Raw genomic sequence first — 25576 nt, forward strand, 5'->3', positions numbered from 1 at the left:
TCATACTTCCCTGAAGTTTCTGAAGCAGGGACAGAATGTTATAAAGCAGGGGCGTCCCCATCTGGGCACCTCCCTCTCTGAACCAGAGGTCAGGAAGAGACCCTTGAAGGAGACCACTTGTCTTGAGTGATTGCAAAGTGATTTCTTGGTACCTGGGAAAATGGATAGTTGTAGATTTTAATATTCCTTTGGGAGGTAGATTTTAATATTCCTTTGGGAGGTGGCCCAGAAGGGCAGAGGGTGACAGCAGCCCTACGGAGGGGGCTGGCTTCTGTCTCCTCAGATACAGAATGAGTTTTGCCCCTTGATACATTCTGGTTTATATTTGCATGACCTCTGGAGAAGCACTGGAGGAATAATCCATTGATTGAGCTATTATTGATTGATTGACTGAAGGGTGTGAGAACCTACAAAAGTCCTTGTATAAGGAGTAAAGTGATCAATGTGGAGTTGAGCAAGTCAAGGTGTTTCACATGCTACTGCTGTGTAACAGTCCACCCCAAAACTTAAATGGCAGACAACAAAAATAATTTATCCTTTAATTTATCATGTTTCTGTGGATTGGCTGCGTGTTTCCCTGGCTGGCTCTGTCTGAACTCACTCCTGGACTCATCCAGCTGGAGGGTCCATGGGATTGGGTGGCCAAGATGGCCAAGGGCACGCCTCTGGCGGTCGGGCTGGCTGCAGACTGAGTGACTCCTGTTTTCTTCTGTGCCTTTCATCTTCCAGTGGGCTGGCCTGGCTTCCTTCTGTGCTGTTCTCAGGGCAGCTTCTAAGAAAGTGGAAAGTGAGGTTGCAAGGCCCCTAAAGGCCTAGGCCTGGAAGGGACACGCTGTACCTCCCACCTGCCCTTTCCCTTGGTTCAGGCCAGTCAGCGTCTGGGTGAAGGGGTCTGAGGTGCGATTCACCGGAGCCCCTTTCTAACTATTTGCCACACCAAGGAAAAGAAGAATTGGGAATCGAATGAAGATCAGACTAGCATCTGGCAGTGAGAGATGGTGTTGAAGAGGGGTAGTAGGGAGCAAAGCCTGGGAGCAGACTCCCAGGGGGGCTCCCCCGCTCTGCTACTCCCTAGTTGTATGACCTTGAGGAAACCCTGCAGCCAGCTTGCGTTCTTGGGTCCTTCTCTGCTCCCTGAGGGTAATAATAGCACCTATCTTGAGGCTTGTGGTGAGCTTGAAGTGACTTAATATAAGCCAAGTGCCTAGTTCTAAGCTTGGCCCCCTGTAAACCCTGAAACAGGTGTGAGCTCTTCGTCTTCGTTTTGTGTCCTCTGATGGCAGGTGAGTGACAAATGTGGCTTTAGGTTTTCAGTTCCACAGCAAAGAGGCAAAAATACTTGGGTACAAGAAGTGTGGTATGTTCAGGCTGAGAAAAACCATTGGTTCAGAAGAAGCTGTGCCGTGTTAATGGGCAAATGCGTGCGTTTACACACTTGGTTTGGAATGTGGCAGATATGGGGAGTCTGCAGAGTGACTGACCCAAGAGAACGTCACGCTAAAGATAAATTCATTTTTCTCCCAGCGCAAATTATTAGAGGCAGCAACCTGTGTCTAAAATTTAGCAAGACAGGCTCAACTGTCAGAAGCTCTTGACTGGGGTCCCAGCTCTCTCCTCTGGCTGAGTGCACTTGGGAAAATTCATGAATCCCCCCAAAGCTCAGCTCAGTCTACAAAATAGACATAGTCCTAGTGCCCCCCTCAGATGGACAAAGAGAATAAGCAAGCAAAGCCCTTCGTCTATCACCGGGCACGTACTACTCAATGAATATTTGCTTTGACTGTTATGCATATAAAGATGGTCTTAAGGGAGATCTCTTTTGGAAGATAAATTTTCTGGGTACTCTTCACAAATGGTTAGTGGTTATGATTATAAATTTCTCCTGTCTCTTTCTTAGAGGGGCATCTGGAATTTTCAGGGCCTGTCCTAAAGTAGCAAGCGAATGTGCCAACAGGCCATCACCCCTAGACATAGCCTTCTCTCTAATTCCATGCCAGGCCCATGTTTCCAAATTAGCAAGAGGTGTCCCTTGTGAGGTTTTTATTCTCCATCGAACTCCATGCAGCTTCTGTGGAGGCTGGCAGCACACCGTTCAGGGCAGCCTTCAAGGACTTCCAGAAGTCTGTCGACAGCCCCCAAACCATGGGATGCCGCCTCCTCTTAAATGACTTCTCTCCTCATTTCTGCAGTTTCGGGATCCCCAACGGTGTGAAGTCAGGTGATCGTTCCCCCTGCCCCTGGGAAAGTTTCCCCCCGCCCCCACTCTCTTTGCCTCTCGCTTTTGGGCTGATTTATGGCTTTAGAATGTTGGCCCAGAGAATCTTAATTTAAAGCCTCTGTCGGGGTTGTTGCATGAACATGGTGCCAGTAAAAAGCTGTTTTCCTTTGGTTTTGCTCCTCCGTCGCCTTTCTCAAGGCATGAAATATGAGGTCGGGAAGTAAGGTAACCAAACTGGGATGGTGGGAGCTCTTGAAAAACTCTTGCATCATCCAAGCCAGGGGCCCAAGGCAGGATTCTAGGCCTTTAAGCCAACTTCATGTCTCCGGTAAACCCATCAATTTCTGTCTCTTACTCATCAATTTCTGTCTCTTATTTGAGCTGCCTCTAGAGTCTCTTCCGCTGGTAGTTCTAATTAGGTTCAGAATCCCTCCTCTGGAGTCTGTCTGCTCTTACAGACTCCTGTTCCTCTAGCCATAGGAGTTCTGTTTAGTTGTGCTGTATTTACTTTATAAGAACAGTAGTATTTTCTTTTTCATTTTCCAAATTCAAAGTTATATTTTGATTGTGAATGTGTTTTGCTCACCTGCCTCCTCCCCCTGAGATGTCTTTAGGGCACTAAGCAGACATTCCCTCCCCCACCCCCGCAACAACGGAGAATCAAGGGACTGTCGCTTTTCCACGTTTTTTCTGGGAGAAGAATCTTTTGCCCATTGTGTGACTTTTCCCGGAGACCGCGTGGGACTGCTTCGCGGCTCCGCGTGCACCTGCTTTGTTGAAACACCTGCGCTGCTCGTCTGTGGGTCACTGATGGAGCTGCGGTTCAAAGGTTTGGCTCCTGTTGAGTTCAGTGGCTGTGACTTGGACCGTTTGGGCTCTTCAATGAGTTCCGTGAACCTCCAGGCTGCTGATACCGGCTTCCTGACTCGAAGAACATATTTTTATTAACACACTGTTAACATTTCATGGGATGCTCAAGACTATTCCTGTCATCTTCAAGAGGAAAGCTGTGGCCATCATGTTCGTGAAGGAAATAAAGATATAATAAAGAAATAGACAAAAGAGAGTAATAGTTCAGGTTTATGATGTGACCCCTTTTACTATTAAAAAAAAAAAACAAGTGGATGTGGGCATATGTATTTTTTCATGTCATAGGTGCAAGACAGAAGGTCTAGGGCAGGCGGTGTTTAATTTCCATGGGATTCTGGGGTTTTCACAATTTTTTTTATACCAAGAAAAGAAACCCAATGCTATTTATTTTTTAATAACAGCAAAACAAATGAAAACATAAGAACCACCCAACAGGAAAGGGACATCAGGCAGGTCATAGACTGGTGGGTGGGGTTTTCAGGCCAGGGACCCGGCTCGGGGCGCCGCACACAGCCTGGGCCCGGCTCGGGGAATCCAGGTTTGGCTGTACAGACGTGTTCATGGGCTGCCCGCAGCCGCTGAGCACAGACACTTCCTGTGGGCGTCTTTCTCTCCCACTGGATAGAGCAGCACCATGTCTTGGCCTCGGGCCTGTCGAGCCTACTTTGCCCAGCCCTATTGGAGCCTGGGAAGGAGTGGGCTTGGGCTGTGTTTCTGCTCCTGTTGGGCGCTGAGCGTCGCTCCCCCAAGGCTGGCGGCTGTGGCTCAGTCCTGCTGGGTCTGGGCTTGGGAGAGTGTCCGCACACATGGGCATTCCTGCGTCTGCTCCTCAGCTCTCAGGGGTTAGGCTTCTGCACCTCTGCCTCTCCCAGAGCCGGGAGAGGAGCCTCAGCGGGAACCACTCTGAAAACAGTCAGGAATTCCCCCCCCCCAGGGCAAACTGCTGTTCAGATAAGGAGCAGCCTTGCAGCCCCCAGCTGGCTTGTGGCCCTGCTGGAAGGAACTTCTCCAACTACGTGTGAATGCTAACGAACCCTGGCAGTGGAGAGGCTTTGGGGAGGTTCTGGGCCTCCAAACCCCCACTCCATCCCCACCCCCACTCTGGGGGCCTGTGCAAGGCCCCTGCGGGAGCCACAGCTCTCTGCCGGGTGATTCCCCAGCCATCTGTTGCTTGGGGCCAGGCTGGATCCTTGCTGGGAAAGCAGCAGTGAGTGATATGCTGCAAGAGTGCGAGTCACCACAGGCTGCCTCTTCTCTTGCAGAGAGAGTCCATTCATGTGACCAGGAGAGGCAGAGCGCCCTGGAAGAGGCCAGGCAGAATCCCCGGGAGGGCATTGTCATCCCCGAGTGCGCCCCCGGGGGGCTCTACAAGCCTGTGCAATGCCACCAGTCCACTGGCTACTGCTGGTGTGTGTTGGTGGACACGGGGCGCCCACTGCCCGGGACCTCCACGCGGTAAGCCCTCCCCACCCCACACACCCGGAGCCTGTCCAGTCCCTGAGATGGACCCCGGGGGGAGGAGCAGAAGCTTGCTGTTAGGCTAGCTCCACATTTCCCTGCTTGCCTGGCCCGGTGGGAATCAAGGCACTAGGAGAATGTTTCTGCACTGTGTCCTGGGTTCTGGTCACAGTTCTATTCCTTCTAGCTGAGTGACCTTGGAGAAGCAGGTTGGAACCTCAGTGCACGAGTGACCTTGGAGAAGCAGGTTGGAACCTCAGTGCACTAGTGAGGAGGTTAAGGCCCTGCCTGAGTCCCTAGGTTCTGTAGATCCCAAAAGTCCTGCATGCAGACACAAGGTGACATCGCTCTGCTTGAGTGACAACTGGGGACATGCCCCAACATGTCTCTGTGGGAACATTGCTACCAGGATTGGGCAGCTGCTGGACAGCGCAGGAGATAATCCGCAGCCTGCCCTGGGAGTTCTAAGCTCAGTGGCAACAGGATGGTTGCTACCAGCTGTGGCTCCAGCGGGCTCATGAGGTTCCTGGCCCCTCCTCACCCCTCCCCCCACTCCCGTGTCTCTCTTCCCAGCTACGTGATGCCCAGTTGTGAGAGCGATGCCAGGGCCAAGAGTGCGGAGGTGGACGATCCCTTCAAGGACAGGGAGCTGCCAGGTGGGAGACAAGGCTGCCCCTTGCTGATGCCCTCCTCTCTTCCTATTCCTGCACCTCCCATCATGCCCAAGCAACTCCTTCCTCTGCTCTGGCTCTGTCTCCCCTTTTGTAGGATGGCATGGGGGTTGGGGGGTGGGGCAAAGCCTCCCAGGAGCCTTGGGACCTGCATCCAGGCTGGGATTCATCCCTAAGGACGCCGGTGCCCTTGAGCCATTTGTTCCTCCTCCTTGCTCTTAGCTTTTATCTTCATAATGTAGCCATTGGGTTAAAATCATATTCTTGCGATCCTGCAATTCTTTGTCCATCCGGGGTGATTGGGATAGTGTTCCAGGGGCTGAGAGGAGAGCTTTCAGGGAGGGGCTGTCCTGAGGGGCATGGGCAGTGTCCGTGGCCAGCCCAGTACTATGCTTTCACAACCATCCCAGTAGCACAGCACTGTCACTGGGATGTGACACAAGATGCGCAGGTAGGGGGCCCAGAGCCTCCAGCTGGCTGCTGTGAGGGGTTTTTCATATTTACAGTGTGCTCTGCCAGCGGGTGACAGGAAGGTCACTAAATTTTGGTGGCTTGGAACAGGGTAGTCTTTAGCAAGCACAGACTCCGACCTGCGCTGAGGGGAGCTGGGCCCCCTCCCCACTCCCTGTCAGGACTCCACCCTGAGAACTAAAAGCAGAATCTCCTGAAAGTCCTGTTGTGAAAACCAGTCTGTCCCGAGAGATTGGAGTTGTAGAGGCCAGAGTACCCGCTTCGGGTCCCCCCCCCCCCCAACAGCATGAACTGAAATTCCGCCATGTGCCGGGCATGAGGGTGAGATCAAGGGCTCTGAACAGCACGAGGCTCCCACAGCTGAGGACACAGATACAAATAAATGAATACAAGCTGGTATAAAGAGCCGTGGCAGGTGCTCTGAAGGGGAAGAGCCGTGAGCCGTGAGCCGTGAGACGTGAAGGGAGACTGTGGTTCCAGGTCCGGGGCTTCTCTGAGAAGATGGCGCTTCACCAGAGACCGAGTGGGTTGCTGGAGGGAAGACAGAGCTGTCACCGCAGAGAGGAGGGTTGTGGGAATAACCGTAGGGCCCAGTGGGGGCCAGCAGTCATGAATATACAGGGATGCCCACCTATCTGGTTGTTCACACCAGCAGAGCTAATGCATGGGGGAGAGACTGGGGTTTTGCCGAAACCAAGCAATGGAACAAACTAGAAAGGAAGGGAGGTTTTATCATCATCTGAGCTGGATGAGACAGAAGTGAAGAAAGGAGATGGTTCTTGGACAGATAAACTGGTAGGGCTACTTGAGTCACCTCCGTCCACTGGGGGACATCTTCGTTCCTTGTGCCCCCTCAGCACCTGCTCGTTCTCAGGAGAGCAGTGTTTGTGACGCTCTAGCGTGACCACCTGGTCAGACTCTCCCCGAGCTAGCTGGCGTTCCCAGCAGACTCTGAACTTGGGCGGATAGGGACCCTGTGTACCTAATCCCTAACATTTGACATAGCGCCTCAGTTGATACTCAGCAAAAATTTGTGGAACGGAAGAAAAGTGAAAGCATGATTTTCCATTTGTTCTGCGGGTCCCTTGTGGGCGGTGGGTAGAGGAACTGTGGGGGTTTATGAGACTCATCTGAGCCATAAATAGTTCCCAGAGTGGATTTGGCTGGGCAAGAAGGACCTGGGGAGGTTTGGGAAATGGTGGCAGTTGAAGAAACCGTTTGCTTGATTACTTACCTGGAAGCTGCCTTTAAATCTCACTTTATCTTTCAGGCTGTCCAGAAGGGAAGAAGATGGAATTCATCACCAGCCTCCTGGATGCTCTCACCACTGACATGGTGCAGGCCATTAACTCAGCAGCGCCTACTGGAGGTGGGAGGTGAGAATGTGAGAAGGACTCAGGCCTAGCGGGGGAGGTGTGTCCCTGACTTTTCAGAAGTGGGGAGGGGCTAGGCAGGGCAGGGGCCTGTCCCACCTTCTGCCAAAGATCTTCTGATCCTCTCTCCTCCCGGTTCTTGGGGACTTGCCTGCTTCTGCCTTCTAGTTACCTGATGACAGGCAAGCTCAGGGCGTCTGGAGACTTCCAGCACCTTAGTCTCAGGAGTGGATGCATTGGGGTGAGAGTCCTCAGTCGCAGGAAGGAGGAAGGGGTATGTAACAGGAGCAGAAAGGAAGGACAGAGCACTTAGTGAGTTTCTTCTCTTCCAAGAAGGCAGGCATCATGAGCTTTTTTGACTTCCTGAAAATCCAAAGGGCTCCAGCTGGGAGGTTGGACATTGTCATACCCAAATCCATCCTAGTTCAAGGGACGATATGTAGGTGAAGGCAGTTCTAAATGAGGCTGAAATGCACACATGCACCATGACCCGCATCCCAGCACGCACTCGTTAGCCCATTAGGCCAGTGGTTGGAGTACACATCCATCCATCCATCCATCCATCCACCCACCCATCCATCCACCCATCTATCCATTCAGCACCTGGTGAACGTACACAGCATGCCAAGCACTGGTCTAAGGCCTGGGAATGCAGGATGTGAGGCATGTTCCTGTCTTTAAAGTTTGCAGCTTGGTGGGCACCCTAGACTGTAGATAGATATTTGCAAATTGCATCCTAAGTATGAGAAATGAGGTGAAAGAACAGGGAAGGATTTGCCAACTCAGTCTGGAAGAATCAGAAAGGCTTCCTGGAGGAGGTGATAGCTGGACAAGTAGGACTGAGACAGCAAAAGAAGGGGAGTCATCAGGAAAAAGGAAAGAATACTGGGGCTCCAAGAAAGAGAGTATCCGTAGTCCAGGAGGCCTGGGCCAGGAGGACAGGGTGAGGAGGAGAGGAGAGTGCAACAGATGAGACAGAAGGGACAGTTGGGAGCATGGAAGCCAGAGAGGAGGCACAACAGGGGATGAATGTGGAGGGGTTCAGCAGTGGAAGAAGTAGCCAGGCTCGGCAGGGTTGGGCAGCCTGCTCCGAGGCTCACCGATGGGGAGCAGGGCGAGTCCCTTCACCTCTGCCCAGAGGCATAGCTGTCGTCAGCAGGGCAAGGAGTGCCCGCATGGTGACAGGCCCAGGCCTGTAAAAGGCCCTGGCATGGCTGCCTGGCCAGCGAGCCACAGAACCACAGGGCATGTGTCCGGCGCAGGGAAACAGGGCTGTCAGTGATGCTGCCACCTGAGGCAGGTGTGGGCAGCTGTCCAGGAAGCCCAAGGTTAGGTCATGTCCAAATGAATGCAGAGCTTGCCACCTCCTGGGTGCCGCTCGGAAGCTACCAGTCCAGCGCACGCCCTCTCAGGAGCCCCACGGGCCTGTGAGCTCTCGGGTTGGTTTCTGGTTTAACACACCCTGTGGATGGGATCAGCCTCCCCAGGAGACCCAGCCCTATGTCTGAGACGATGGAGAGGGCCTGACAGGCTGGCAGAGGGGGCTGCTTGGGGGCAGCTGCAGGCGCTCAACCACTGAGCAGCTATGGTGGAGAGAACCGTAGCCAGACTTCCAAGAAGGGTCGGTGGGAGAAGATGGTGAAAACTTACTTAGTAGTCCATGCCGTGGTGATTTATGCTTGGAATACCTGTTGTTTCAGGCAAAAATGGGGATGAGATACTTGTTTATTAGAAGAGAGTGGGAAAAGTATCCAGGAGGGGGCATGGGCTTCAGAGGTCCAGGTCTGGGCGCTTTGCCCCCACAGCCCCCTGGAGCTGGCGGCCCTGACCAGCCACTTGGGGAGCCTGCCTGTGTTTCCACAGTGCTCCTGAGGAGGCAAGATTTCAAGTGTGTCCCACTTGCTTCTTGGGAGCCGCCCCTTGAGCATGGTCTGGCCTGGGCCCCAGGTGGACTAAGGGCATTAGGGAAGTACCAGAACTAAACGGGTCCTGGGCCAGTGGGTAAGGGACCCACAAGGGACTGAGGGCACAGGCAGGGGCCCCTGGCTAGGGGACATCAGGACTTGATGCTTTGCCCTCAAATTGCAGGCCAAAGGGATCTTTGCAGAAAATAAAAACTAAGAAGTGTATGATGTTTTTAATCACAGTTTTTAATATCCATGTGTCTTTAGGGAAGAGATTTTCTTTTTTCTTTTGAAAAAAACCCCTCTCTTTAAGGTGTAATACAGATATAAACTTGGGAAAAGATTAAAAAAACATTCTTTCCTAAACATGTTTTCCATTTTAAGCTCCTAATATGCCAGATCGTATTTGGTTTTGATGGGAATGAAAGGTTTGAATCACACGGGGAATTGTGTTACTTAGAGGCTGTATTCATAATCATAATACAGGCGAGGGGAATCAAGAAATAGACTAGAAATCTAGGCGGGGGCAAGGGGACGCAGGATGAAGCAGAGAGAAGCACTTGTACAGGAGGCCACTTCCTGGATTTCAAGTCCTCCAAGGTCTCTCTCACTATATTTCAGGCGAGTTCTAGCTCTGACCTGAACTGGCCCTGCAGGAGGGTCTCACTGGCCATGTCCTCCCTCCCTTCATTGTGCTCCAGCCGCTGTCTTTCTCAGTACCTCCAACAGACCTTGAATCTGAACCCTCCAGGTTCCTGCCTGCCCCCCGGGCCGCCATGCCAGCTACTGCTACAGCCTGGAATATCAGGCCCCTTCTTTCTGTGACCAGCCCCGACTATCCATTTAAATGTCACCTTCTCAGCAACCAGCCAGTCTAAAGGAGCTGTCGGTCACCTTCTATCTCCACACCTCTGTTTAATTTCTCAGCTGAGCACGTACACTAGCTGATATTTTGCTGGTTTATTTATTGTCTGTTTCACCCCTACTGAATGAAAATCTAAGTTTTATAGAGAAGGAACATGGGCTGCGTTCTTCCCTGCTGTGTTCCTAGCACTCGGAATAGTCCTTGGTACATAGTAGATGCCCAATAAAATATCCGTTGAATGAATAAGCAGCTGAAGGTACCTTTTTATCCTACCCATCAGAGGGTTCTCTACCTGCTGCAAGACTCATCATGAGGCCATCATCCACCATGGCCCTCCTTTGTCACCAGGGCCCTAATGCACTCTGCGCAGGCCCCAGAGACCTGGGGCACTGTGTGGATGGACCCTAGATAGGCACCTTTGTATGAAGAAAGCGCCAAGGCACAGGGCAGCTGAAGGTTGGGCGGCACATCTGGAAGAGGACTATGGAAGAGAAGTTGGGAATCCAGGCTGCCTGGGATCTGGCCTTGGCCCTGAATATGGGCAACATTGGGACTGTAGGCATAGGAGGCTGAAGTCAAGGAAGACACATCCGATCCCTCCTCCCTCCTCTCAAGGTCTGGTAATTAAGGCTGGCCATTTGCTGGGGCCAGCGGGAAGAGGGGACAGAGCAGTCCTGTCTTCTCCCTGACCTACCACCTGTTGGGTCTAGAGATTCAGGCTTTGTACAGACTATTACATCTCTGGCCTTCCCTGGTATAAGCTCTGTGTGGAGTTCTGTGGGCAAACAGGGACAGAGGCAAAGTCCCTGGCCTGGAGGAGCTTCGGTCTGGTTGAAAGAAGAGGTATACAATCTCGGGATTGCGCTATGAACTCAGGGGGCAACAGAGGGCAGGAAAGTGCCTCAGGGACTTGGGCGTGGGAGGGTCGGAGAGGGAGGCTTCAGAGAGATGACATTTGAGCCACATCCTCAGTGTGAAGGGGAAATGTCCAACCTAGAGGGACTGGGGCAGAGGAGCCCTAGGAGCCGTGAGATGGGGCCCCGTGCAGGGAGCCATGAGAAGTGCGGCTTCCATCTGGGAGGCAAGCAAAAGGTGAAGCTGTAGTTTGGGCAGAGGCCAGATCATGCCGGACCTGGGGATTCATGCCAGGGCAGCACGACGCCCGTGATTTAGGTGAGTGTTTGGAGGAAGCATCCTGAAGGCTCTGGTGACGCGGGATGGGGAAGGGAGCAAGATGGAGTGTGGAAGGTTACAGCCATCATTGGAGGGGCAGGTGAGGAGAGGCCGCACTACAGCTCTGGGGGAAGGGGGTGGTGGTTTGCTGAAGCTTTAGCAGCGAAATTAATCCGATTTCAAGATGATTTGTTCGTTACAGGACATGGCAGGGAGCGGGGGAGCGGAGATAGCTGCTTCCTTTTCTGGCCTTCCAGACTGATTTGGGTGGGGGAGCGGTACTGCCCAAATCTGAGAATAGGCAGAGTGCAATGGGGTGTCCACAGAACCACCTGCAGTCAGTGCTGGGAGGGGTGGCCGGCAAGTATCGTTGGAAGCTGGCAGTTCTCAGTGAAGGTTTCGGGATGATTGAATCATCCTCATGGTCCTTCCCACTGGGGCTCCAGGGGGAGAGCTGCCCCAGATCGGCCCTCCCATGGTGCCCCATTAACATTTATCAGACCCCAAGGAAGAGTTCTGAGATCCCAGCTGGCAGAATCTTCTCGAGCAGGGAAACCCTCCCCTTTCTCCATCTCACCCTAGAGAAAGTCAACTTTGAGGGGAGGTGGGATGGGCTGTGTGAGCCTTCTGGTGAGAGACCGTGCGCGCAGTGGCTCCCTCCTTCCTGCCCAGTGCAGCTACTTGTCGATGGCCTTGCAAGGAAGAAGCTGGAATGTGGCTGACTTGGCATTTCCCAGCCCCACCCGCCCACACAGCTGGCAGGGTCCAGACTCCTCTCCAGATGGGGCTCAGTTGGTCTGCTTGGCTTGGCTAGTGCTTCCAAGCCGTCCTGCCTCACCTTCTTTAAAACTGCTTGGGACAGCAGAGCAAGGCCCGAGATGTTGGCCAAAGCAAGTTTTCTCGGGGCGAATGGGCCTGGCTCTCCAGCTGTGCGTTGCTGCCAAGGCAGGCCTGGCAGGGTGCTGCAGAAGCAAAACTGAAAGCATTGCAGGACAAGGGCAGCACCTGTCCCCTCTCCATTCGGGAGACAACTCAATGGGGCCAGACCAGGGAGGCGCCTGGCTCGAGTGGGTTCCCTCATCCATGGAGGTGGGAGTCAACAGGACAGCCACCCAAACAGCTCAGAGACAGAGTTGCCACCAGTCTTACGATTTGTTTTTCCAAAATCTGGGATTTGGTATCCTGTGGGTGTGACTTTCCATACCATATCCAAGGAAGCTTGGATAACTCTACACATGCAATGAACCCTTTCAGTAGAGTAGAGCCTCCCCTGCAGGGAGGCCGGTGGCACGGACCACCGACGTGGAGTGATGTAAGGGACCATCTCGCCCTCTGATGCAGGGTCCCCAGCCCTCACCCGATGAGCAGATTTGAAATCCAGCAACTCTGATCTCTAGGGGCTGCTGGGTGCACATATGGGAGAGAACGGTTGGAGCTTTGGTGCCAGTGTAAGTCAGCCTGGAGCTAGGAGTGCAAACTGCCAGTGTTTTCAGAGGATACTTCTGGAAGGCTGCAAGAGCTGGAGGGATCAGTGGGGTATGGTTTTGAGGTCAAGGATAAGTTAGGGGGAATCTAACTTTGATGGAAGGGACTCCAATAAGACTGAGAGATTTCTGGAAACTCTGGGGGGAGGCTCTTTTGCCCCACTCAGCCAGCACTCCCCTGGGAAAATCTCAGCTTCTCCTTAGCTAACTGAGACCTCTCTTTGAGTCTTTTGCGCATGCGCGCCCACTGCCAGTTTGACCAAACCCAGACTCCTGACCCAACTCAGTCTTGACTTGATTTGGTATGACGCATGGTATGGACTTAAAGCTGTTGTAAACCCAGAAACCTGGTTTTCAGAGTTTTAGACTAAATATCTTCAGTAGTTTTCCATTATGTTTTGTTGGAAATACTTGTTGGAAACAGCTTCCAAACCCGTCCAGCTACTGTCCTCTATCTCGCCCCATCTTCTTCCAGAAGGCTTATGGTTAAACATTCTTCTGGGGCCATGGCTGCAGTGTCCTTCCCTCTAGATCAAGGATTCTTCAGCTGAGTGCATGAGCTTGGATGAGGTTTAGGGAGTCCAGTCAGCAGAGTGCTACACGCATATGCATTTTTCCAGAGAAGACCATAGCTTTGTTTAGGTTCTCGAAAGGGCCCGTGATCCCTCAACGCTGAGAAATTCTTGCTTTAAATGCACTTGGAGTTTGGCCAGGGTAAAGCACTGGGTTCCAAAGTAGGACCCTAGAGCTGTCACTGTCACACGTAGAGCTGAGCTCTGTGATCAGCAGTGTGGATGGGATGTGGGTTTCTGGAAGTCAGAGGAGGTCAGAAGCAGGGAGCCCTAGGCAAGCTGGGGAGGAATGAGGAAGAGGGGTGCCCCTCGGGGCCCACAGGACAGGCTGAGGGTGTGACAGGGTCAAGGGACCCAGAGGCACTGCTTGAAGGGGCCTCAAAGGACTTCCTCCTGGGAAACGAGCATCCTCAGAGCCTCCAGGGCCAGGTCAGGCCAGGGGTCATGGCTGCAAGATGCTGGGGGGAGTGAGGAGGGCAGGACCAAGCGGACAAGGGTGACAGGGCAGGGAGAGAGAGTCAGAAGACAAGGAAAGAAGAGGGAGCAGGAGCCAAAGGATGATCACTCCGTGTGGGGGAGGTTGTAAAGTGGGGCGAAGAGCTGCTTCTTGCGTGGACCGGCCCAAAGGAAGGTGGGGGAGCTCCCTCGGTGCAGTCCCTGAGAAGCGGACAGGCGGGAGCCCCAGCAACACGTGTTGGAGGCAGTGGGCCTCTCCTGGCAGGGCGGCTGGGCGGGATGACCTCATGCCTTCCCGGCTCAGCGACTGAGGTTTTATTATTCCAGCCTCTAGGTAGACATGACGCTATGCGCTATGCGGAGCCTAAAGGTTAAAGAAAGAGTCGCCTTTGCCGCCACAGGGCTCCCATGGCCCCTGGCTGGAGGGGCCCAGACAGAGAGCGCTCCGTGGGAATGCAGGAGTGCCTCCCTGGGGGCTCGTCCTGGCTCTTCTCTGCAGCCCCGGGCGCCTCCCTCGCATTTCGGGGAACACAGGCAGACAGGGTGCCCCAGAGGGAGCTAGCCACCCTCCCTCCTGTGCCTTGAACATCTTGAGAGAGAATTTTCCGCTGCTCACCTGGTCTGCCCTGCAGGCTTGAGAGTGAATATGGTGGGTATAGTAAAGGAAGTTTTAAAACCCCAAAATACCATGTGCCAACAGAAACAAAAATCTGAGTTCCACAATGAGTAACTCCATGTCTGTTTCAAAGACCTTCTGAGCCATGACAGACCAGGTAGATCCCCAAAGAGCCAGGGGGGTACGGTGCCTCGCACCTTCCCAGGTACTCCCTGCATTAAACCCATGGGGGTGACATTCTGCTGGCAGATGCGATAATTGCGCTGTCTGGGAATGAGCCCAGGATGCCCAGGGGTGCTGGCCCGGGACTGCAATCCAGTTAATTAGCAACGGGCATTTAGCAGGAATGCCTGGCTTTTTGTGGTAATGAAACTTCTTTTCCCCTAAATGTTGAGGTCACCTGGGGATGGGAAAGGGAAAGAGTTTGCTGGCTTGTTTGTAAGGGTGGGGTCAGAGATGGTCTCCTCCCTTCTGGAAAACTCAGGAAACCCCAGGGAAGAACCCCAAGGTATTGGCAAGTGCCTTGGATATTGTTCTTGCCAGAGATGGTTTCAGAATGTGCTGGCAGCCCAGAGCCCCTGGTCTGGGATCCCTGTGTGACAGTGACCCCCTCCACCTCCATTTCTGATCCACAGCAGGGCTGTAGTTCTGCTCAGGGCTCTGCAGACAACTTGAAGGTGTTGGCCTCCCAACCTGAACCTTCCTCCCCCCTACAAAGGGAAAGGTGCCCAGGATTTTGAACACAAGGGCCTGAGCCATATTTCCTCAGTGCCAAGCCCTGGGAGCAGAAGCTACAGTCACCCGGTCTGGAACAGGCTTGTCACTGGCTCTAAAAGTTTGAACTATTAGCTAGCATCCTGAATGGCATCAGTAAATCAAATGGATGGGTAGGGCGTATGTACTGTTACACATAAAAACACTGGTCTTTCCACTTTATGTGCTGTGTAGACAGGACGGTGTTAGATGTGTGGTCATTACTGTGCACCTTGACCCCAGGAAGCCTTCTTGGTTGCTATAGTCTAGTACTCCTAAGCAAAATCTCCAGGGGTTCCAGTATACCTTTGGCTTCCCAGATCCATCCCAGACCTCCAGTCTTAAAATCTCTGCGTGGAGAGACACACCCCTAGCAGGTCTGGGACTTGTCAGGTTCAGAACCTCTGTGTCCATCACAACTGCCTTCTCTCCAGTTCCTACTGTTCTTGGTGCCTGACAGGCTCAGGCCCTGGGAGCTTCACACCGAATCATTACTGCCTGGCGTCAGCATATTGGGTTCTGTCCCAGCAAGATGCTGAGGAGTTTGAGGCCAGGGTTGTTTGTCCCAGAACCTGGCCTGGTGTTGGGTGTGTGCGCATGCTCAATAATAGTCCTGATTACTGAGTGTTCATGTTCCTATGGGAACAGCAGCTTGTCCTGCAGAGAACCCCAGGCCAGGAGGACAGCTTGGATGCCAGCTGCATTTTACTTGGGTGAATTAAATCTAACCAGTGTATCTGGAGCCCCCATCTTGTACAGGAACACTCCTGGCTATGGTAGAGGGTGAGACAGGCTGATGTAATAAGAGGGATGTGCTTGGGGACCCTGGAAAAATAAAGTGTCCAGTCTTGAGAGTCAAGCTGGAGAGGACAGCTCCATCCTGCTGCCGGCTGTGTGGGGCTGGGAGGTCTTTGGCTCGGGGGAGCCATTTCTCCCCGGCCGCAGGCAGCGCAGCACAAGGACCCTGGCATCTGACCTTGTGGGAGACACCCGTGGCAGGACGGGTGGCTCCAGCAGGATGCTGAGCGGGGATCTCGGGGCGGCGCGGGGGTCTGCCTGTGGCCCAGGTTTGCAGAACCGGACCCCAGCCACACCTTGGAGGAGCGAGTGGTGCACTGGTACTTCAGCCAGCTGGACAGCAACAGCAGCAACGACATCAACAAGCGTGAGATGAAGCCCTTCAAGCGCTATGTGAAGAAGAAAGCCAAGCCCAAGAAGTGCGCCCGGCGTTTCACTGACTACTGCGACCTGAACAAGGACAAGGTCATCTCGCTGCCCGAGCTGAAGGGCTGCCTGGGTGTTAGCAAAGAAGGTGAGTGCTCGCTCCCGGGCTCCTGGGCCTTCCAGAACTTGGCCTACGGGGGCAAAGGGACAGGGGGCTCCGGAGAGATGCCTGGGGCAGTGAAGGAGTCCACAGGCAAAATCCTTGTCCTCCCATGGTCTACCAAGGAGATAGATAGGAACGTATTTACAGACATTGTGCTGAGTGCTGGGAGAGTGCGTTCGGATAAACCAGCTGCGTAACTAGCAGACCCACGCATGTAATGGTTCAACACAGGAGAAACTTGTTCATCTTGCCCATGTGATCGTTCAGCATGTGATTCTGGGTCATGGGGTGTGTGCGTGCGTGTGTGTGTGTGTGTGTGTGTGTGAGTGTGTGTGTTTCCAGGAGGACAGATAGGAATGGAGACTGCTCTGTGCACTCGCTCTGAGATCTTGGCCGAGAATGATTTGTCATTTTTATTATGGGCTTCCAGGTCACCGTGGGGGTCATTTCCATTCCCAGTCAGCCAGAGGGAGTCAAGCACAAAGCAGTGCACGTGCCCGTGCGGGAGTTTTATGGGCCAGTCCTGAAGTGACACATCCCCTCTCCTATCCCCAGGGTTGGAAAACGGCCTCCAGGCCACACCCCACAGTAGGGAAGGCTGGGAGCCCAGGAAGAGGAGGAGAACATGGATTTGGGTGGAAACCTAATCATCTCTGTCATGATAGAACAAGTGTGGAGTATTGTAGGAACACGTGTAGGAGCACTGAAATTAGCTCAGGGGCAGACGGCCTTGGAAAACCTGGTGCAGGAAGTGATGTCCAAACCAGCCATGGCCCTGGGGCCCCATCTAGTCCGTGGCCTATTTTTGTATGGCCTGTGAGCTAAGCGTGGTTTTTATATTTTTAAAGGGATGTAATTTTCAACCAAGAAGAACAAATGACTGTCTCTACTTGGCCCACAAAGCCTAAAATATCTACTACCTAGTCCTTGACAGATACGTTTGCTGAACCCTGGTCTAAACCGATACCCGAGCCACGGGTACAAGACGGCCAAGCCAGTGCATCAGTGGAGGGTGGGGGTTCTCAGCTATGGCAATTGAAGGCTGCAGGCGTGGAGGCGAGGACGGGTTGTAGAGGAAGATGTTAGTGGGGCTGAAATGCGTACTTGAACGTGGCAGCCGCCCGGGGCTGAGGAGGCAAGCGGCGAGTCTCAACTTCATAAGGTCCGCGGAGAGCTGTCACAGGGGCTTGGGCAGAGAAACGACTGGATGGGTTTTGCTTTAAAAAATCATTCAGGGGGTGCCTGGGTGGCTCAGTGGGTTAAAGCCTCTGCCTTCAGCTCAGATCATGATCTCAGGGTCCTAGGATCGAGCCCCACTTCTGGCTCTCTGCTCTGCAGGGAGCCCGCTTCCTCCTCCTCTCTCTCTCTGCCTGCATCTCTGCCGACTTGTGACTCTGTCTGTCAAGTAAATAAATAAAATCTTTTTAAAAAATAAAAAGAAAATAAAAAATCATTCAGGCTGCAGTGCAGGAAATGGGTTTGCAGACGAACAAGGCACCCACCGGAGGCTGTGGCGGGAGATGACAGAGGCACAGCAGGGGTGAAGCGAGTGGATTCGAGATAGTTCGAGCTGTGGTTCTGGTGACCAAGTGGATAGAGCGATGAAGGTGGGCTCGGGCAACTGGAGGGGGGGGGGTCTGTTCACAGAGTTGGGCGACGTGGAAGGAGGAGCAGAGCACGTGGGGCAGCAGGGAGACAACCAGTATGGTCTGGACATGTCAAGTTGGAGGCACCTGAAGGATGGGTGGTTCTCTAGTGCAGGTGAGGGGTCTGGGCAGGTCATACCAATTTATTTGAAGTAGAAGCTTTGATAAAGCTGAGCTTGCCCAGGGAGAAAACACAAGGGCTTTCCCTGGCACTAACCCTCAGTTGTCATTGAACCCAATGGGTAGCCCAGGAAGTGGATGAATGACCTAGACTAGGGACCCTGTCTCGAGACCTCCCCACTCCACAGCTGGTTCTGGCCCTGCCTCTGGGGCCTGTGACCCTGGAGGAGTGAGCTCGTTGCTCCAGCCCCTCCTGTGTGATCGAGGAAGCTCTGTGTGTTCCCCCAGGATGCAGGACAATGTCATGGCTCCAACCCTGCCTCAGCTACAGACTCGCTCCTTCACCGTATACAAACCACACAACCGTTCTGGCTTTGGGTTTCTTCATCTGTACAGTGGGTATAACCAGGGTATTTACCCCATAGGATTATTGTGCTGATTCAGTGGGACAGTGAGTGGAAGCATTTATTCAGCCCCAGGGACAGTGAAGGAACTGGATACAAGTTCAACATTCCTGTTCTTACGATTATTGCCTGGGGAAGCGGCATCCCCACCCTGTAGCCGGGCCTTTCCAGTGTCCCCGCCAGCACCGGGCATGGCACCGTTCCGTTCCTATCTGCCCAATGACCTCATGGGTGAGGGGGCCACCCGCTCTAGTGAAGCTTGGAGTCTGCGCTCATCTCCCAGAGCACGGGCAGGGGTCCGTACTGGAGGAACCCACCCAGTGTTAGTGTGCAGCCCAGCCCCAGGAACATGGAGGGACCGAGGGGGTACGGACTCACAGGAGTCTGTAATGACTCTGTCCTCAGTCCTCTCTAGTCTACGAACCACACAGAAGCCAAGGAGAGGCCGAGGGTGGGGACCTCTTGTCTGCAGAGCAGAGTGGGGCTTCCGGGCCTTTCTTGGAAGCCTTGCCAGATGCCAGGGTCTGCCAACGCTGGCTGCTGCCTAAGACCTGAGGGGAGCACCCAGGAAAACTTTCCCCTGGGATGTGATACTTAGGGAGCCCTGCTCCTCCTCACCCAGACTCGGCCGAGGCTTTCGTGTCAAGTTGCCCAGGGATGCCCCCAGAGTGCTTTCTCCTGCCAGAGAAAGGACCATTAATGGGAGGCGTAGGGGAGGCTGGGACCAGGTTTGTGGGTGAAGAACAGAAAGGCTCTGGAGCCGGACAGACCCGGCTCTGCCACTTGCTAGCCCTGTAATTTCTGGCAAGTCATCTAAACTCTCTGGCCTCAGTTTCCTTGTCTGCAGAATGGAGGTGATAGCATCTACCTCATAGATTTGGTGTGAAGATTTAACAAGATGGTGCCTATGAGGCACTTAGCCCAGTAACCCAGTAACCCAGTCTGTGGTGAACGCACATAAGAAACCGGTAGTAGTAGAGGAGCGCACCCACGGGCTGAAGGCAGCTTCCCTGGGGCCCTCTGCTCTGGGGAGTGGCAGAAAAGCCACTTGGGTAGAAGGTTACGTGGGGCCTGAGCCCCGCATTGGCCATCTGGTGACACACGGTGCCCTCTGGTGGGCTGAGAGGGGCTTGCAGGCCCGGTGGGGGGGCTCCAGGGGGCTGGGGGAGCACAGGTAGTTTAGGAACCAGTGTGGCTTTGGGTCTCAGAGACCACATTTTCTGGAAATGCCTCGTGAACACTGGTAGTTTTACTCAGCAGACTGTGCACTGGGGGGCCGAGCTGTCGGCACGGCATGAGGGGTCAAACGTTCGGAGGGCCGGGCCTTCTTTCTTGGCTTGTCCTCCCCAGCGAATAAACCGTCTTCGTCAGGGTGATGGTCACCGTCCTGTGAGGCCGGCAGACGGGAGACTAGTTCCTGCATTTGTGAGACCTCCCAGCCCTCCTTTGGCATTGCCCAAGGATGCGCCGGGTTCCGGCCTTTCCTCCCCCACACCCCCATGCCCCTAAGAGCGTGGTGCTGGGGGGGCAGAGCCAGGCCTGAGTTCACTTCACACATAAAAGCTAAGCCTCAGTGGCCCCATCATAACATGGGGATGATTGGATCATTTCGTAACTATCATATAAAGTGGCCCCGCAGGGTAAATGACGAGATTTAGGTAAAGGATTAGTGCCTTAAGTCTCCCCAAGTGAGGGCTGGGTCCTCCCTGGCCAGCGTTTCCTTTCTCCAAGTCTCTGCTTGGCCCGGTGGCTCAGCTAAGGCACCTCCCGCCACCTCTCTCTTTCTGTGAATCTTCCTGCTCTCAACTGAGAGAAGCGGCCACTGGACAGAGCCGATGAATGATGGGATTCTGAGTCACGTGGGATTCTGTCCCTGCCCACCTGCTGGTTCCCGAGCCCATCACTCTCTTCCCAGGCTCGTTTCCTCATCTGTAAAATTGGACATCTCAGTTTCTGCCCCTGGCCCGCCCCCCAACTGGGGTTCTGTTGCTCTCAGGTCTTAGGAATGTTAGCGTAACAGGGAGAGGGGAGCGTCGAGCTGTGGGCCCGCATGGCCCATGGGTGGGTGTGGGTTCCCGCAACACCTTGCGCTCTTCAAAGCCCTTTCTCCACTTTATGAATTCAGTCCGTCCTCAAGGCAGCCCAGCGGCACAGCTGTGGCCCCAGTTCCCATCCTGTAGACTGGTCCAGCGGGGTTATGGTACGTGTGCAATGTCACACAGCCTCCCGGGGTCACGCGGAGCTGGCCCAGCTCCCACTCCTCCTCAAGGAGCCCTGGGCCCTGCAGGAGCCTTCAAGACCCATCAGCACCCTATGGGGCAGAGTGGGTGTTAGCAGAGTGAGACTTGGGCCTTGGTTAACTCATGCAATTGCTCCAAGCCTCAGTTTCCAGATTTGCTGGGTGAAGGGGCAGGACCAGATGGTCACTAAGGTTCCCTCCATCCCTGATGTTCTGTGACATGGAGAACCGGGACCCAGGAAGGTTATGCAAATGTCCATTGGCATCAAAGCGCTTCTTAGCTAATAGCTGGGGGATTTCAGAGAGGCGTTCCAGTGAGGGCCTGGCCTTATGGAAAAGGGACTTTGTTTAAAGGTGTTGGTCAGCGATGGCTTCACCCAGACAGAAGAGGGACCCCACCCACAGAACAGGAAGCACGGCCACACAATCTCTCTCTCCTGAGTCCATTCTTCATTCCAGGGGCTGGAGGAGACAGCCACCCAGGTACAGAGGAAGCTCCGCCCCACCAGTTCTCTGGGTCAAGGCCCCCTGAGTGTCATATGTTCCTGTTTGTTGCAGGTGGTAAGCTCAGCAGCGTCCCCCAGGGAAAATGGGCCAGTCCAAACCCATTCAGTAAGTTGTCTTCTTTCTGGGGTCCCCTCTGTGGGCCCCCTAAATGCAGCACTGGTAGTCTGGCCCAAGTGGAGGAGCTGGCCAAGTTACCTAGGCTCCCATTTTCCATTTTTGTTTGCTGGGGACATAGGGAAAGATTGGTTCGTTCTACAAGGATCTGTCATCCCCGAGTATAAAGCCACGCCTGCCTCTCCCAGGTTGAACAGCTAGTGTCTCCGAGTCAGATGGCCCATAGGGGGCTGCATTCCCCCAGCCGTGCTTCCTGGGCAAGGCATCATTCTCTGGAATGCCAAACTTGCTTCAGGGGTCACAGTGGTGCTCCATGGGGGCAAAGGATGGGTTGGTAAAACAGGGGCTTACCTGTAAGTCTGGGCTCCCTGCGTGCTGCCCAGCCCGTCTCTAACAGGCTGCTCTTGTGAGGAAATGAGTGTGTGCGGTTGGCCCGCCTCTGACCTCTTGCTTCTCTTTTTCCCCTTTCCCAGTAGGACGCCTGGTCTAAGGAGCAGAAAACCAAAGGGCAGGTGGAGAGACCAGGGAGGCAGGACGGACCACCCTGCACCCAACCTTCCCCAGCTCCCCTGGCCCGGCCGCATCCCGTGTGACATAAGTGGTGCCCACCGTGTTTGCACTTTCAATAACTCTGATTTGCGTGTTTTCTTTTGGGTTTCATTTTTAAACACCAGTATCTCATACCAGTGGGAAAAGGAAAGGGAAAAAGGACTGTTTATTCTCTCTCTTATTGTAAGTTTTTGGATTTGCTACTGACAACTTTGAGGGGTTTTGTTGTGGGGAGGGCGGGCAGGAGGGTGTTTGTTGCTGGGACTGAGAAGAAAGAGATTTATATACTGTACATAAATATATATGTAAATTGTATAGTTCTTTTGTACAGGCGTTGGCATTGCTGTTTGTTTATTCCCCTCCCTCTTCCTGCTCTCCTTGTGGGGGCTGTGGACACATGGCCCCGATTTCTAGACCCCAGGACTGTAACCACAGCCCACCTGGATTCCATTTGGAGGCTAAGCCCTGTGTGCATCAAGACGGGAGCCCTACGATGATATTATAGACTCTGTTGGTTCTTTTTTGGGGGGAGAAGGGTCCTGCCCTTGCCTTAGCTGTCAGATCTGGCAGGTCACTAGGCATTTGGCCTTCTCAAGGGAGGTTGGGTTGGGGGACAGGTGGAGATGCCCCCTGGAGGGAGGGCAGTAGCCAGCCCAGGCAACCGTTCTCACATGCCCACATGGTCCTACTCTCCGGACCCTCAGGCGGCCCAGAACAGAATCCATCCGTGGGTATGCCAGGGTCCTCATGACCCACTGAGCAAATGATCCCCAGACGATTTGCATGAGGTCCTTTGAAACATTTTTGCCCGTGTTTAGCGTCTACTCTGTAAAGCACGGGAAGGGAGGCAAAGAAGAAAAAGAGAGAGTGGGGCCTTCTATTTGGTAGATGTTTGATGTTTAAGCCATGGAGGAAAGAGGACAGAGGCCAGCACTGATGAGTGCGCTGCCAGGCCCCTGCAAATGCACAAGCAAGGCTTCCCAAGACTGGCCCTCTCAGCAGTGGGGTCAGACGGGGTCTTCATCTCCACTCCGTATCTCCCCTGCCATTCTGTCTTCAGTGGTGATGACAAGCCTGAGGGAGGAGCTCAACTGGTCATCTTGTTGGTGACTCCGTGGTTTATTTGTTTTTTAACCTAATACTGAAGAGTGTTCCTTCTTCCTCAAATGCTCCTAAGGGCTTCTAGGCTCAAGGCCAATTCCAGAGCAAAACTGATCCTGGGCCTTCAACTTCTGCCCCCTCCTTGGAAGTGTAGGGCTAATAACCCAGCTAGGGGGAAATCCAGGCCTCACCTTCCACAGACATGTTTCTGGGATTCCACGGCAGCCCGCCCAGCCTTCCTCTGCCCGGTGGCCGTGCCCATTCAGACAGCCATTAGACAGCAACAAGTGACACCGAGTGTCTCTTCCCATGAGCAGCCGTGGCAGCATCAAAGGAGGACAGGTGGCCCAGGACCGGTGCCCCTATCAGACTGGTCCTGGAACTCTGGCCTCATCTTGTATCCCACCCAGCATTCCCATAAATGCGCCCAACTCAGCAGACGGTGTATCCATTTCCGGTCTGGAAGGCATTGACACCAGAAGCACGGGCCCACGCAAGGCCCTCCTCAGGGAGCGCCCAGGGTGAAGTTGGGGGTCAGCACAGCCTTCTCAGGACATGCTCTGGTGGGGCTTCACGCTAGAGAAGGTTCTTGAGCAAGTCCGAGAGGTTGTCTCAGGGGTGACTGGAGGCCCCGCCCCAACATGGTAAGGAGGAAAGAGAGCACCTCCCCCAACCCCCGCCCCCAGCATTGGCCTGCACAGATGACACAGCGCGTCAGAGCAGGATGGACCTTCCAGGAGGCCCCAGCCCCTTTCCCGGGGCCTGGAGGAAGCATGAAAACACAGAGAGGGCGCCCCCCTGTGGAAATTCAGAACTCCTCCTCCCCAACCCTGGATCTTCTCTCTCACACGTGTGGGCTGTGTTGTGTGGCTTGCCTTTGTGAGGACAGAGGGAGGTATTTGTAGCTTGTTTTATAAAAAATAAAAATGAGTAAACCTTGGTAGCTCTTGCCTCTTTCTTTGGGTGGCTTCCCCGCATGGAAGGGTTTCTTTTTCTTAAAAGTTTGGTGGCTTTCCCCGGTGCTCTGATTCTAAGAAGTCCGAGTTGTCAGATGAGAAGGGAACCCTGAAGTGGCTGAGGGGTGTCGGCCTGCTTTGCTATGAGGACATTGATCCCTTTGGCCTTCACCTACCATGTTTGTACATCTTTGTACAGCTGCCCACCCTCCCCAAAACCATCACCGGAAGGCCGTGCTGTGGGGGCAGGCCTCGGGGGTGGGGGGTGGGAGCCCGATCCATGTCTTCAGGCTGGCGGGGCTGGGGACATCAGCCATACTTCCGGTCTCAGGACCTCAGGTGGGAAGCAGCTGCAGACAGGGTGCAGATGCCCAAAGAGGTTCATGCCATCTCTGGGGTACCTACTCTGGTTGAGGCTGCTGGCCTGGTCTCCATTGCTGGGGGGGGGGGGGGCTTCGACTGGCAGCCAAGGGGAGGCTCTAGATATTCTCCAGTATACTGGCACCTCTTCTTTTCCTCCCCTCACCACACAAAGGGGCAGGCTGTCCCTCGAAATGGCTTCTCCACCACCCTCTAAGAATCTTCTCCAGAATTTCCTCTGCCACACTCTGCCCTTCTGTTCTTTGCCAGCAAACAGAAAGAAGGTAATTCCTCTTGAAAACCCTCCCCTACCCCTTTATGCAGCTAAGTGCTTCTGGGAAAGAGGGTCACCCATGCTTGTCATCATGTGGGTTCAGCGCTGACACTGAGTCTCCGGGCTCACCGCCGGCTCCAGCGCGCTGTCTACGCGCCCTATCCTGTTTATCCCCACAGCCCAGTGAGATGCGTCTTTCTCTCCCTTTCACACGAATCGCACTTGGGAGTTCAGTGACTTGCTGGTGGCATCACCCGTAGCTTTCCTGCCCACTCCTGGCTGCCCTCCTCCAGGCGCTAGAACAGCAGCCTCTCCCCTCCCCGCCCCCAATCCTCTCCCCAGGGGGACCCCGGGGGACCACGTGGTTGCATTCAGCTCTGAGCGTGTTGTACTCTGAGGTGTTTAGAGTCTCAGTAAACGCCCCATGATTTGCTGAGGCCTCCCATAGGCTTCAGGGGTTTGGGGGAGAGAAAAAGGGGAGGCATCTGCCCATGTGGGACGTCAGTAGGAGACTTGGGGCAGACCAAGCCTCCGGCAGAGACGCCCAGCCTGGTGTGGGAGAGGACGAGTCTGAGCTCGCGTGTGAGTGCGGGGCCCACCTGCAGCCCCATTCAGCCTTTCTCTGCTTTCCCCAAGGACAGGAGGACCATTAGCAGTAGCAGTCAAGAAAAAGATAGACCCATCCTGTTTCTTCCTTCGCCAAGACGCTCCTGAGCCACACCTAGCCTCTGAGGGGAGAGAAAGCATGAGGACATCTTTAGTTAGGATGTGAGGAGAGGGGTGTCGCTGGGCCTGGGCTGCCATCTGGGGAGGGACCTGTAGGCTGGTATACACCTCTGGTTCTCTAGGGGACTCAGGGAAGAGGGGAAGCGGGCAGCACCCATGCCTTGTAGGAAAAAACCCAGACAGAGCCAGGCTGGTCACCTGGCCGTTTGCTCCCAAGTTCCTGAATGACCCCCAAGGCCACAAGTGTGGTTGCAGACCTTCTCAGCAGGCCCATCTTCTGCTCTGTGGCACTGGCCTTCTGTTCCATTGTGCAGGTGGGGACTGGGGAAACCTGACCTTTTCCGTGCCGTGCCATGAACTCCAGCCCGC

At 54.1% G+C, this 25576-nt stretch overlaps 1 protein-coding gene across 3 annotated transcripts in view; it reads left to right on the forward strand.

Annotated features, from left to right (window-relative positions):
* SMOC1 (SPARC related modular calcium binding 1) overlaps window positions 1-23830 on the forward strand; it is a 148129-nt gene extending 124299 nt beyond the window's left edge. Inside the window, exons 8-13 of one of the 3 annotated variants that reach the window (XM_059373486.1) lie at window positions 4351-4543; window positions 5120-5202; window positions 6959-7064; window positions 15952-16196; window positions 21179-21232; window positions 21715-23830. In XM_059373486.1, the coding sequence (XP_059229469.1) occupies window positions 4351-4543; window positions 5120-5202; window positions 6959-7064; window positions 15952-16196; window positions 21179-21232; window positions 21715-21731 (698 nt within the window). In that variant the 3' untranslated portion in view covers window positions 21732-23830. The remainder of the gene's footprint in view (window positions 1-4350; window positions 4544-5119; window positions 5203-6958; window positions 7065-15951; window positions 16197-21178; window positions 21233-21714) is intronic. The other 2 variants (XM_059373488.1, XM_059373487.1) reach the window with 2 other exon arrangements.
* The last annotated feature ends 1746 nt before the right edge of the window (window positions 23831-25576 follow it).

Source organism: Mustela nigripes, chromosome 13 (genome assembly GCF_022355385.1).
Source record: "Mustela nigripes isolate SB6536 chromosome 13, MUSNIG.SB6536, whole genome shotgun sequence".
Taxonomy (NCBI): Eukaryota; Metazoa; Chordata; class Mammalia; order Carnivora; family Mustelidae; genus Mustela; species Mustela nigripes.